General features: G+C 44.2%; 1 protein-coding gene across 1 annotated transcript in view; it reads left to right on the top strand.

Moving 5' to 3' along the window:
- Positions 1–12,316, top strand: part of mtcl1 (microtubule crosslinking factor 1) — a 224,296-nt gene that overhangs the window by 148,418 nt on the left and 63,562 nt on the right. The window contains exon 11 of the mRNA XM_078541012.1: positions 2,041–2,292. Coding sequence (XP_078397138.1) covers positions 2,041–2,292 — 252 coding nt within the window. The remainder of the gene's footprint in view (positions 1–2,040; positions 2,293–12,316) is intronic.

The raw sequence follows: 12,316 nt of genomic DNA on the forward strand, positions 1-12,316 counted from the left end.
TCTCATTCCCTGCTGTGGGCAGTTTAGCTTCCGATACTTGCTGTGTTCTCTGAAGAAGTAACATACAAAAGGACAGTGCCGATCAACCATAGCTTTAAAAATTAATTGTTAAAAGCCATTAGTTAGTATAAAATGACATTTCTCTGTGGTGGTTAACATTATTGCTGTACTGAGTGTGACAGTGACCCTGTGAAGGGGTAGATACATGAAAATGAAGGTCCAACACATACTCATATTTTGCCTACTCACTTTCTTCCTTCCTAATTTAAAGCTCAGACTTTCTTGCTGGAGTACAGTTGCCTAGGTGCCAGCAACCTTCAGGGTACTGGTCATTCACCACGGACAATGAGCGAGGACTATTAATTCCTCCCCTCCCACACCCCTCCCCCAACTCCCCGTTCACTTGGCACTGGTGAGAGGTGGTGGGGAAAACAGGAGGTGGGCAGTTTAAAGGGAGTTTAATTTCAACCGTTCGCTTCCCAACCTTGCCGACAGCAATTTCAAAATTGCAGGTGGCAAAGAAATCCGTTTGAAGTCTTTAAAAATGGCCCCATCAAAGCCTGACTGCTAATTTTATCTGAGGGCTGAGCAGTGATTGTTTCTCCACCAGCCCACGGCAACCAGGAGCTCCAACCAGGGCCAGAAGATGCCCAGGAAAGTGAAGTTTTAAAAATGTATTAGAAACTTTAACGTGAGCTGAAAGAAACAGGATTGCTCCTCCAGGTCTCACAAGGGCACCTCAGACCTTCCCTATCCTGGACCTCTGCCCCCTCCCCCAACCGTTGTGGCCAGGATGTTGCCATGTGACATGCTCAGTCGATTCTGCTCCCAAATGGGTCAATGCTGCTCCTAGCTGGACCTGCTGCTCACTAGACCCGATTCTCACCAATGTTAAAATGCACCCCTGGGTGCCAGTAGACTGTGTGAACATCGGAGTGCCCCTCGCTCACTGCCCAAACATGATTGCAAGGAAAAGAAGGAACCCTGGCTGATTTTATTTTCTGTGACACGAAGGGTCAAATGTGACACTTGTACAGCTGCACTCACTGAAGTCAGCTAACTCAACACTACTTGCTGTGCGTGGTGGTGGTAGAATTGGTGGAAACAGGGCCGCAACGTGAACGCTTCTACCTTGGCCCCTAATGTTTAAGAGCTTCATGAACAGTGTTGTTCCGTTACAATCAACCCCATCTGAAGCCCACATCGCCTTGTGGAAAGACCGGCTCGCCAGTCTCAAACAACCCCCAGCGATGGAAATTCTACTAGATGAAAGCCTTCCCCCAGGAGCTAATTGCAACTGGGCAACCTGGAAGTGCCTTAACAGACTTAGGACTGGTGTAGGTCATTCAAAGGTGTCACTAAGCAAATGGGGATATACAACCTGCCCGACATCTTGTGAATGTGGAACTGAGCCACAGACTATGCAACATCTCCTGCAATGTTTACCGCTAGAGGAACCCTGCACTGTTGCAGATCTTGCCGAATTCGACAACAAGGCACAAAAATGTGTCCAGTTCTGGCTGGGCCATGTATAGACTGTTTGAGGATCGCATCTGGAAACCTTCCTGATCCATCTCACTCAGTTGGAGCATCTATCCATTTTTTTTAATATTTGTTCATGGGATGTGGGCATCACACGTTTATTGCCCATCCCTAATTGCCCTCATTCAGAGGGCATTTTAAGAGTCAACCACAGAGTCACATGTAGCAGATTTCCTTCCCTAAAGGGCATTAGCGAACCAGATGGGTTTTTACTGATATTCATCATCAGGCTTTTAATTCCAGATTTTTTATTGAATTCAGATGTCACCATCTGCTATGGTGAGATTTGAACCCAGGTCCCTAAAGTATTACCCTGGGTCTTTGAAATACCAGTCCAGTGACTATGCCACTGCCTCCCCCAATTTGCTGCAACTAAGCCTGTCAAGCTGTTATGAGATTTCGAATTTCTTTGTAGAGTTCCTGATGTTAGAATTGAATAAATACTTCAGCATTAACAATTAATTTTGGTATTTGGAAACTACATTTTTTTTTTGGCAGTTTGAAGAGCGGGTCGGGAAGCAGTCTGCCAAGAAGGGCTCCATTGATCCCAAAGATGTGTTCAAGCGGGAAAGGGAGGAGCACCGGAAGCTGTTGGCCGACAGTCACAGTCAGGTGATGGATCTCCACTGGCAGCTGCAGCACTCTGAAAAGAGCTGGAAACACGAGAAGGTGGAGCTGCTGGACAGGTTTGACCGAGAGCGACGAGAGTGGGAATGGCAGATGAAGGAGCTACAGAGCAAACTGGAGCAGGTGGGTTACAAGGAGGAGCTTGTCAGGGGAAAAGGAATCACCTTGTTACTGAAGAGGCTGTCAGTGGTTGAAGCTGGTTACTTAATGTTGGGCTCCATCGCCTACCGAAGTCTGGCTTTACATCCATTGCTACACTGAGTTTATTCAAAGTGGACGTGTGGTACTGCAGATGTAGCTTGCAATGAAAGAGTTGCCAAAATAATATCTCTCATCGGTAGGGTCAATTTGAGTCAGGGGAAGAGGGAATGTGAGATACCGTTCTTCATAATAAATAAAATGCAATCTTTACCATTCAGAACAAAAGGTGCATTTAGCAGGAATTGACTGAGAAAAATAGTGTGCTGCTGAGATTTTGTACTCAATAAGGAAATCTTCCCTCTGATCACTGTTTGTTAGTGAAGTCAGAAACCAGTTCTCTTAAGGACATTAAAGGCTTCGCAGGAAATAACAAACATTGGATGGAGAGAGCGAATTTCCTCACCATTTTCAGCATATTTCCAGTACATCAGTCCTACTCTTCACAGAACAATTTCATTGGCTGTAAAGCACTTCAGGATGTCCTGAGGCTGTGAAAGGCGCTGTAAAAAATGCAAATGCATTTTTGTGGCAGAAAAATCAGGCACAAGATGTGGCAGCCAGTGTTCTTCTGTAAAAATCACACCCCCGGCACTACCTCAGGTTTACGTGTCCCTCTCATAATGTGACCTTTTATATGAAGGGGAGGGGTTTCTGACTCTGAAGATTCTTAATTAATGAGCTTCATTGACAGTTTCTTCTGTTGGGAAACACATTTTGGGCCAGTTTATTTCTTGCCATTCTGCATAAACGCCTGGACTTGCTTCACAATACTTATAATAGAGTCAGCCCACCAGCAGATCATCCCCCCTTCCCCCTCCCGCACCGCTTATCATAGTCTGGGCTTCTCAGCAGCAGGTATGGCATTACCTAGGGGAACATGCTTGTTCTCCATTATCATGGAGGAAGAAGAGCAGCAGAGGAGATTCAGGCAGCCTGCGAGGAGAACGCTGTGGAACTTCAAGAGGACTTAGACATGTTGGTGGAGTGGGCAGATAGGTGGCAGATGAAGTTGAATGTGGAGGAGTATGAGGTGATGCATTTTGGTAGGAAGAACATGGACAGATAATATAAAATAAGGGGTGAAATTTCAAAGGGGGTGCAGGAGTAGAAAGACTTGGGTGTATATGTGCGTAGATCATTGAAGCTGGCAGGACAGGTGGAGAGAGCATTTAATAAAGCATATAGTATCCTGGGCTTTACTAATAGGGGCATAGAGTACAAGAGCGAGGAGGTTATGCTGAATTTATATAAGACACTCATTAGACCTCAGCTGGAATATTGTGTACAGTTCCGGGCACCATATTATAGGAAGGATGTGAACACATGGAGAAAGTGCAGATGAGGTTTACAGGAATGGTTCCATGGATGAGAAACTTCAGCTATAAGGATAGATTGGAGAGGTTGGGACTGTTCTCCTTGGAGAGAAGGTGGCTGAGAGGAGATTTGATAGAGATGTTCAAAATCATGAGGGGGCTGGACAGAGTTGATAGGGAGAAGCTGTTCTCACTCGTAAAAGGATCAAGAACGAGAGGGCACAGATTTAAAGTGATTTGCAAAAGAAGCAAATGTGACGTGAGAAAAAACTTTTTCACACAGCGAGTGGTAATGGAAACAATTTGCTGGGATATGGGGAAAAGGCGCTAAGTCATAATGCTCATTTGGAGATCCGATGCAGACATGATGGGCCAAATGGCCTCCTGTGCCATTACAATTCTGCGATTTTTTTCCTGTGGCTCTGTGATTTCTAAGGAGGCTGCACCTCACGCGATATTATCCTCATCGTGGAATGCACAGGCAGTGTACAATGAGATGTGCATGAGAACTGTGAGCTTCATCAAAGAGGCAGTAGGGCAACACTGTCACCTGCATGAGGAGCTGCAGCCAGCCTCTTTTGCCTGCATTGCTTTCTCTGTGGCTATGAGAACAAGAACACAAGAAATAGGAGCAGGAGTAGACCACAAGGCCCCATCGAGCCTGCTCTGCCATTCAGTACGATCTTGGCTGATCTTGGGCTTCAACCTCATTCTCCCGCCCGCTCCCCATATCCCCCAATTCTCTGAGAGACCAAAAATCTGTCTATCCCAGCCTTAAATATATTCAACAATGGAGCATCCACAACCTTCAGGGATAGAGAATTCCAAAGATTTACAACCATATGAGTGAAGTAAATGAATGCAACCACAGGACTCAATAGTCATGGCTCATCAGGCAACCATAGGGGATCCCAACACGAAGTCAGCCCACCAGCACTCTAATTTCCATGTGCTAACACCAGATTAATCACATCCTACATAGATTTTATGCCAATCATTACCCCCAGTGAATATGAAAATTCATCCTCAGGAAGTGTTCCCACTATATTTATGACATCACTAGCAGACAGTGATCAGAGCAAATCTTCCCTAAAAAGTGGGTGAAATGACAACTTTGAAATTAGGTACATAGGAAATTAACTATAGTCCTCAAGATAATGTTGGCATCGCTCTCTGTTAGAGAGAGAGGGGGAGAGACAATGGTTATATAATTTGAGGGGCACCACTCTACATCAAGCATGGGGCAGGATGAGGAGGAAGATCCCTAGTCTACCTCAGCCAGAATGGGACTTGAACGCATACGTTGGAGGCAGTTCAGAGGAGGTTTACCAGATTAATACCTGGAATGAGCAGGTTGTCTTATGAGGAAAGGGTAGAACAGTTGTTTCCACTGGAGTTTAGAAGAGTGAGGGGTGACCTGATTGAAGTATACAAGATCCTGAACGGTGTTGACAAGGTGGACGTGGAAGGGATGTTTCCTCTTGTGGGTGAGTCCAGAACTAGGGGGCACTGTTTTAAAATTAGAGGTTGCCCTTTTAGGACAGAGAAGAGGAGAATTTTTTTCTCTCAGGGGGTTGTGTGACTTTGGAATACTGCCTCAGAAGGCAGTAGAGACGGAGTCATTGAATATTTTTAAGGCAGAGGTAGTTAGATTCTTCTTAGGCAAGGGAATCAAAGGTTATCAGGGGCAGATGGAAATGTGGAATTCGAAACACAAACAGATCAGCCATGATCTTGATGAATGGCAGAGCAGGCTTGAGGGGCCGAATGGCCTACTCTGTTCCATTTTGTATGTTCATATGTTGGTGTTATCCTGAACCACATGCTAGCCATCCAGGTTAACTGGCCCATCAGTCTTAGAATTATGCTTGAAATGCTCTTTTTCCAGAGGCTGTTTCGAACCTTAGGCTGGAAATGCCATTTCTGAACATTTTGATCAGATATAGTCGTACAGTAGTTGGTTGGAAGTACAGGACTTGATTTATGCTGAAAAAAGAGACATGTCGAAGATTTTCATCTTGCACCCATCAGGACATTTCATAAGAATACCAATGTAAGGCCAAAACAACAATTTATACTGCATGAGGAGAGAGTGCTGATTGGTTGTCATGTGGGCTCTGATTGGTAGAGGCATTGCCATGGAGAATGTACCAGTGATGGTGACTGACAGTTAACTGCCAAGCATAGGAACCATAGAGGTCATATGGGTCCATAGGGGTTTTTGGGGCCATATCTTGGCATGGGGGCATGAGGGGCCATGGGCTTTGTCTTAGAAGCATACCTTGGCATGGGAAGCAGGAGGAGGACCTTTTAAACTTACCCTTTAAAAGGTCCCCTCATGCAGACTGTGGTTCACGACATCTCTGAGCTGCTATAAACTACGTCTCATTGAAAACCTGGCTCGATTCCGTGAAAATTGCAGAGGACTAGGGCATGCCTATCCATTCAATGGAGTCGACCAGGTCATACAAACATACGAGCTACAAGTAGGAGTAGGCCACTCAGCCTTTCAAGCCTGCCCCGCCATTCAATAAGATCGTAGCTGATCTGACTGTAACCTCCCGCCTACCCCTGGTAATCTGTCACCGCCTTGTTTAACAAAAATCTATCTACCTCTGCTTTGAAAACATTCAGAGATCCTGCTTCCACTGCCTTTTGAGGAAGGGAGTTCTAAAGACTCACTACCCTCTGAGAGAAAAAAATATTCTCCTGATCAGGTCGGGAGTGCAGGGTGCAGGCTTTTGACCCAAACCAGCCTGCATCCTTAAAAGATGCTACCAAAAGTTGGAAACCCTGGGAATGGGGTCGGGAATACTGGAATCAGGTCCCAGCTGCCACTTTTAAAGGGCTCCTGAGTCATCCTGACTCAGTGGAAATCCAGCCCATGGTCAGCGATAGGGCCTTGTTATTTATATATCCATTTATTGTCCTGGTTTGTACGCTCTCAGCTTCAACTTGACAATTCTGAAAATCTTCTGATTGAAACATCAGAAAGAAAATCCACAAGTTATGGGAGAATGTTGCACTGAATCAGGGGTTTTGGCTGAGCATATGGGCCTGCTTACTAAACCACAGTGCACAAGTATTCACATTTGATGCAACTGAAAATGGATATCAAACACAACCCTCCAACCTCATACTGCTTTTGTGGCACCCCGCGCCTACAGGATAGCAAAACCACCAATAAACCGGACCCTAGGAAACCATGAGCAGATCCAGAATTAGGACACCAATGAGCTAAAATCTGTCTGTGCAATATTAGTAACCAGCGGGTTTTCACAGCCATTAAGTAATGCCTCAGTTTGATATTTTAGCGAAAGTAATATCTTGTTTTAAATAATAATTGGTGGGTAGAATAAATTTCACAAATTCAACATTATTAATGCATGTGTTGCTGATATTTGTGATTACAGCCCACAGGATGTTGCACACAAGCCAAAGAAAGGGAAAAGCAAGCATTCATATCTGAATACAAACTGGGAATGGCAGGGTAGTGGTTATGGGCAGAATTTTACTTCCCGTGGGCAGGCGCGAGCCCGACACGATCAGGCGGAAAATCGAGCGAGGAGACGTCGGGCGAGCATCCCGACATTGTCATGCGCTCGCCCGATATTTCGCATAAGTCGGAAGCGCGCCCGCCAACAACTGAGAGAGCTATCAAACCCATTAACAGCGCAGTTGTCTCCAATTTTCCATGGCCCGGCCAGCCCTACAGTCGGCGGATGGGCGAATCAGCCAGGCGGCCTTTGCACTTTTCATCGAGCCTCACCCAAGGGCGGGGTGAAATTTCCGTTATGAAATAAAATAAAAATAAATATCCGTGGAGCGCATTTTTAATCAGCTATATTTCCAGGTGCTTGATTGTGATGCGTAGGCATTTTTTTTATGCAGCTTTTTAAACCCTTATTTGATTATTTTCAGGTCTGCAGCTCCCTGAGGCAGCTGCCTGCCTCCAGGGAGCTTTCTTGCAGCGCTCACCCGCACCCACGGAAACGCCATCGCCCGCCCCCACCCCGCAGTGCTGAGGTTTTCTGTGCGCATGTCACGCTTGCTGGCCGTTAATTGGCCAGCCAGTGGGAAATTGCGGTCAGGGGCCGATCACCGGTCGGGGGCCCATTTCCCAACCGCTCCCGGGCCCGCTGATCGCGCACGCCCGGCAAAGGTAAAATTCAGGCCTATGTTACCGGACTAATAACTCAGACAATGCAAATTCAAATCCCACTGTGGGTCTTTGTAAATTTAAATTCATTTTTAAACAGTTTGGTGCTAAAATCTGGTCTCAGTGAACGTAGATGGTATTCTCAGATTTTCCCTGGTGTTTTGCCTTGCGTTGTATCTCTCCTAGCCTTATTCTATTATAAGCCTTTCATGTATAACAGAAAGAACTTTAGTGTTGCCATCTTTTTGGACACATTTCTCTGTCAATTTTTCAATATTATAAATTCTTATGGGCACATTTATCATGTAAACGCATCAGACTATAACTCTCACCACTGGATGTCGCCCTTCTGCACAAATTATTTAAAGTGCATTTTGGAAATTTTTCAAGCAGCAATTTCTTCTCAGTAATTGAAATTTCTAATGTCCAAAATAAGAGTTTAAACATACTTCAAAATGGCGTGATTAAACTAAAACACTGATTTTATTTTTATCCCATTCAATGCCTTCATTAAAGGTTTTCCTTGAAAGCATCAATTATTCCTCAAACATTTGGCTTGATATTCTTTGCCCAGAGCTGTGATGCCATGAGATGAATTTGCCACAGGACAAAATGGTGCTGATTGGATGCTGAGTTGACTGATTGGACGAGCCATTGCCGTGAAAAGAACAATAAGATCATTTTCTCCTGTAGTCTAAATTACTGTGATCATTAGAAATTTGGAATTCTTCCATTTGTCCTGATGAGTGCAAGACAAAAAGCTTCGGCAACATCTCTCTCTTTTCAGCAATGACCAAAATCTATTTTGTCATTTTCAATAGAAAAGGTTTTATACAGGTACAGAATTTTGTAAAGTAATCGAAATGGGCCGATTACAGCCTCTTTCGTGCCCTGTTTTTTGCTATGAATTATCATTGTGTCTTTTGACTAGCAAGATGGCAGAAGAATAACTAGATAAACCTTGGTCTTGTTTCGGCCAGCAATTCCTATATTTCTATATGGGATATGGGGTAGACCATTTAGGACTGAGATGAGGAGAAATTTCTTCATCCAGAGAATGGTGAGCCTGTGGAATTCATTACCACAGAAAGTAGTTGAGACCAAAACATTGTATGTTTTCAAGAACGAATTAGATATAGCTCTTGGGGCGAAAGGGATCAGAGGATATGGGGAGAAAGCAGGAGCAGGCTATTGAGTTGGATGATCAGCCACGATCATAATGGCCTACTCCTGCTCCTAGTTTCTATATTTCTATATCCTGTCTAAGCATTTGCATTGTGCCTGATGTCCTAGGATGCATTAATACCATTCTGGTTTCCAAGATTACTGGAAACCCTGGAGAAATTGCTGTTTACTCTATTTTTGAATTCTTTCTCAGGAAGTGGTGATTACTGGCAAAGCCAGCATTCATTGCCTGTTCCTATCAGTCCTGAGAAGATGGTGGACTCCCTCCTTCAGTCACTGAAAGGAGTTTGATAAAATTCAGTAGCTTGTTTTGCTGCTTCAGCGAGCAGTTAGTGTGGGATTGACATTACACGTAGGTAAGGGTAATATGTACAGAGTATGGCAGTGCAGTGGTTTTGTTAGTCGGCTGGTACTCTGAAGGTTTGGACTAATAATCTGAAGGTGTGAGTTCAAGTCCTACCACAGGTATTGTTAAATTCAGTTAATTAAATAAATGTGGAATTAAAAAACTACTGTTAGCAGGTGGTGATCATGAGATCACTGGGGATTGTTGTTAAAGAGCAATTTAGTTCAATAATGTCCTTCAGAGAAGTAAATGTTCTGTTGTTACCTGGACTGGTCGCCATCTGACTCCAATCCCCCTGCAATGTAATTTACTCTTAACTGCCCCCTGAAATGGCCTAATAAGCCATTCAGTTTTATCAAACTGCTACAAAAAAACTGGAATCCACACAGGCTACAGTGGCTGAAGAAAGCAGCTCACTTTTCACGGGCATTTAGGGTCGGGTAATAATTGCTGCCCTTGCCAGAATCTCATGAACAGATAAAAACGTTTTCTTCATTAGTGAACCAGTTAGATTTTTACAATAACCTGACAGCTTCCTGGTCACTTTCACTTTTCAAACTCTCCAACTTTTAGGGTGGAATTTTCGGGATTATTCGTCGCGTATGTGAGGTTGGGTCTCACAGCCCTTTCAGCCTGTGGGTAGTCCTGACAGATCACCAGCTTTATTTTAATGAGGCTCAATGGATAAATTAGGCGCGGGGAATGCAAAGCAGGACGGGAACTCCACTGGTCTCTTCCATGGAGCCAAGCCACCCATTGTGATCTAAACAGGAGGGCCAGTCAATCAAAATGAGCTCAAAATTCTTAACAATACTCATCTATGGTAATTTCATAGCTGGCTTCGGCCATCCCTTTGAGGACTGCTGACCTGACTGCTTTGTCTATAGTTCCACTGGGCCAATTCAAATTTCGTCAGAGCCATATCTATGTCTTGGAGGCATTACACATTAATGACGTTCGAGCGGGAGCCCAAGGTGTCTATTTTCCCGCATGCGCCATGATAGGGGAAAGCCGCAGGTCAGTTGCAACAGAATGTTAAGTCCTCCAGTTTCACCTTCGACCCCCTACAACACCATTCACCGTATCACAGAATCTTTACAGTGCAGAAGGAGGCCATTCGGCCCACCGAGTCTGCACTAGCTCCCTGAAAGGGCATTCCACCTAGTCCCACTCCTCTGCCTTATCCCCGTAACCTTGCCCATTCTCTCTTTTCAGGTAGCAATCCAATTCCCTTTTAAATACCTCAATCGAACCTACCTCCACCACGCTTTCAGGAAGTTCGTTCCAGACTCCAACCACCCTCTGGGTGAAAAATGTTTCCTCACATCACTTCTACTCCTTTTGCCAATTATTTTGAATCTGTGCACTCTAGTTCTTGATGTTCCCTTGAGTGGGAACAGTTTCTCACTATTTACCCTGTCCATGCTCCCCAGGACCTTGAATACCTCGATCAAGTCTCCTGTCAGCCTTCTTTTCTCCAAGGAAAACGGTCCCAACCTCTCCAGTCTATCCTCATAGCTACAGGTCTTCATCCCTGCAATCGTTCTTTTGAATTTCCTCTGTATTCTGTCCAATGAATGACAGTATAGCAAAAAACAAGGCGTGAAAGAGGCTGTAATCGGCCCATTTCGATTACTTTACAAAAATCTGTACCTGTATAAAACCTTTTCTATTGAAAATGACAAAGTAGATTTTGGTCATTGCTGAAAAGAGAGAGATGTTGCTGAAGCTTTTTGTCTTGCACTCATCAGGACAAATGGAAGAATTCCAAATTTCTAATGATCACAGTAATTTAGACTACAGGAGAAAATGATCTTATTGTTCTTTTCACGGCAATGGCTCGTCCAATCAGTCAACTCGGCATCCAATCAGCACCATTTTGTCCTGTGGCATAAATTGTTGTAATCATTTGAAATTTGGCATTCTTGCATTTGTTCTGGCGAGTGCAAGATGAAAAACTTCAGCAACATGTTTCTCTTTTTGGCAATATTCAAACTCTGTACTACCAATGACTGTAAAATAGATTTTATTAAAGAGTTAGTGCAAGAAATTCTATCTTTTGACCAGGTGAAATATTACTTGTGCATCTTGGAAAATGGCGCACATTACATATGTTCAGTCTACAGCGTTGATCTTTAGCTAGCAACACTTCAAAAATAATTCAGTTGATAAACTTAAACAAGTTGTCATGAAATGGGTAATGTTCCGGTGCTTTTAATTTCTTTCTAAATTTTACTTTGGGAGTTAAAAATTTCAGCTTTTGTTTATTCATCCACGGGATGTGGGCTTCGCTGGCTGGGCCTGCATTTATTGCCCATCCCCAGTTGCCCTTGAGAAGGTGGCGGTGAGCTGCCTCCTTGAACCGCTGCGGTCCATGTGGTGTAGGTACACCCACAGTGTTGTTAGGAAGGGAGTTCCAGGATTTTGACCCAGCGACAGTGAAGGAATGACGATATATTTCCAAGTCAGGATGGTGAGTGACTTGGAGGGGAACTTCCAGGTGGTGGTGTTCCCATCTATCTGCTGCCCTTGTCCTTCTAGATGGCAGTGGTCATGGGGTTGGAAGATGCTGTCGAAGGAGCCTTGGTGAATTCCTGCAATGCATCTTGTAGATGGTACACACTACTGCTGCTGTGCGTCGGTGGTGGAGGGAGTGAATGTGGATGTTGTGCTAATCAAGCGGGCTGCTTTGTCCTGGACTGTGTCAAGCTTCTTGAGTTACTGAGAAAAAAACTGTGGACAAAGGTTTTTTGAAAAAGTATAATGAATGAACCATTGGCTCATCAACTTACCGTGATGGCAAAAGTTCACATGTGAAATGTGTACATAGGAATTTACAGTGGAAAAAATGGACATAAAAGTGTGAGCAAAATATGTTAGATTTGTGGACAGTAGTTGGGTTCAGACATAAGGGGAGGGATTCTAAATGCATATGGGTTTCTG

This window comes from Cetorhinus maximus, chromosome 4 (assembly GCF_964194155.1).
Source record: "Cetorhinus maximus chromosome 4, sCetMax3.hap1.1, whole genome shotgun sequence".
NCBI lineage: Eukaryota > Metazoa > Chordata > Chondrichthyes > Lamniformes > Cetorhinidae > Cetorhinus > Cetorhinus maximus.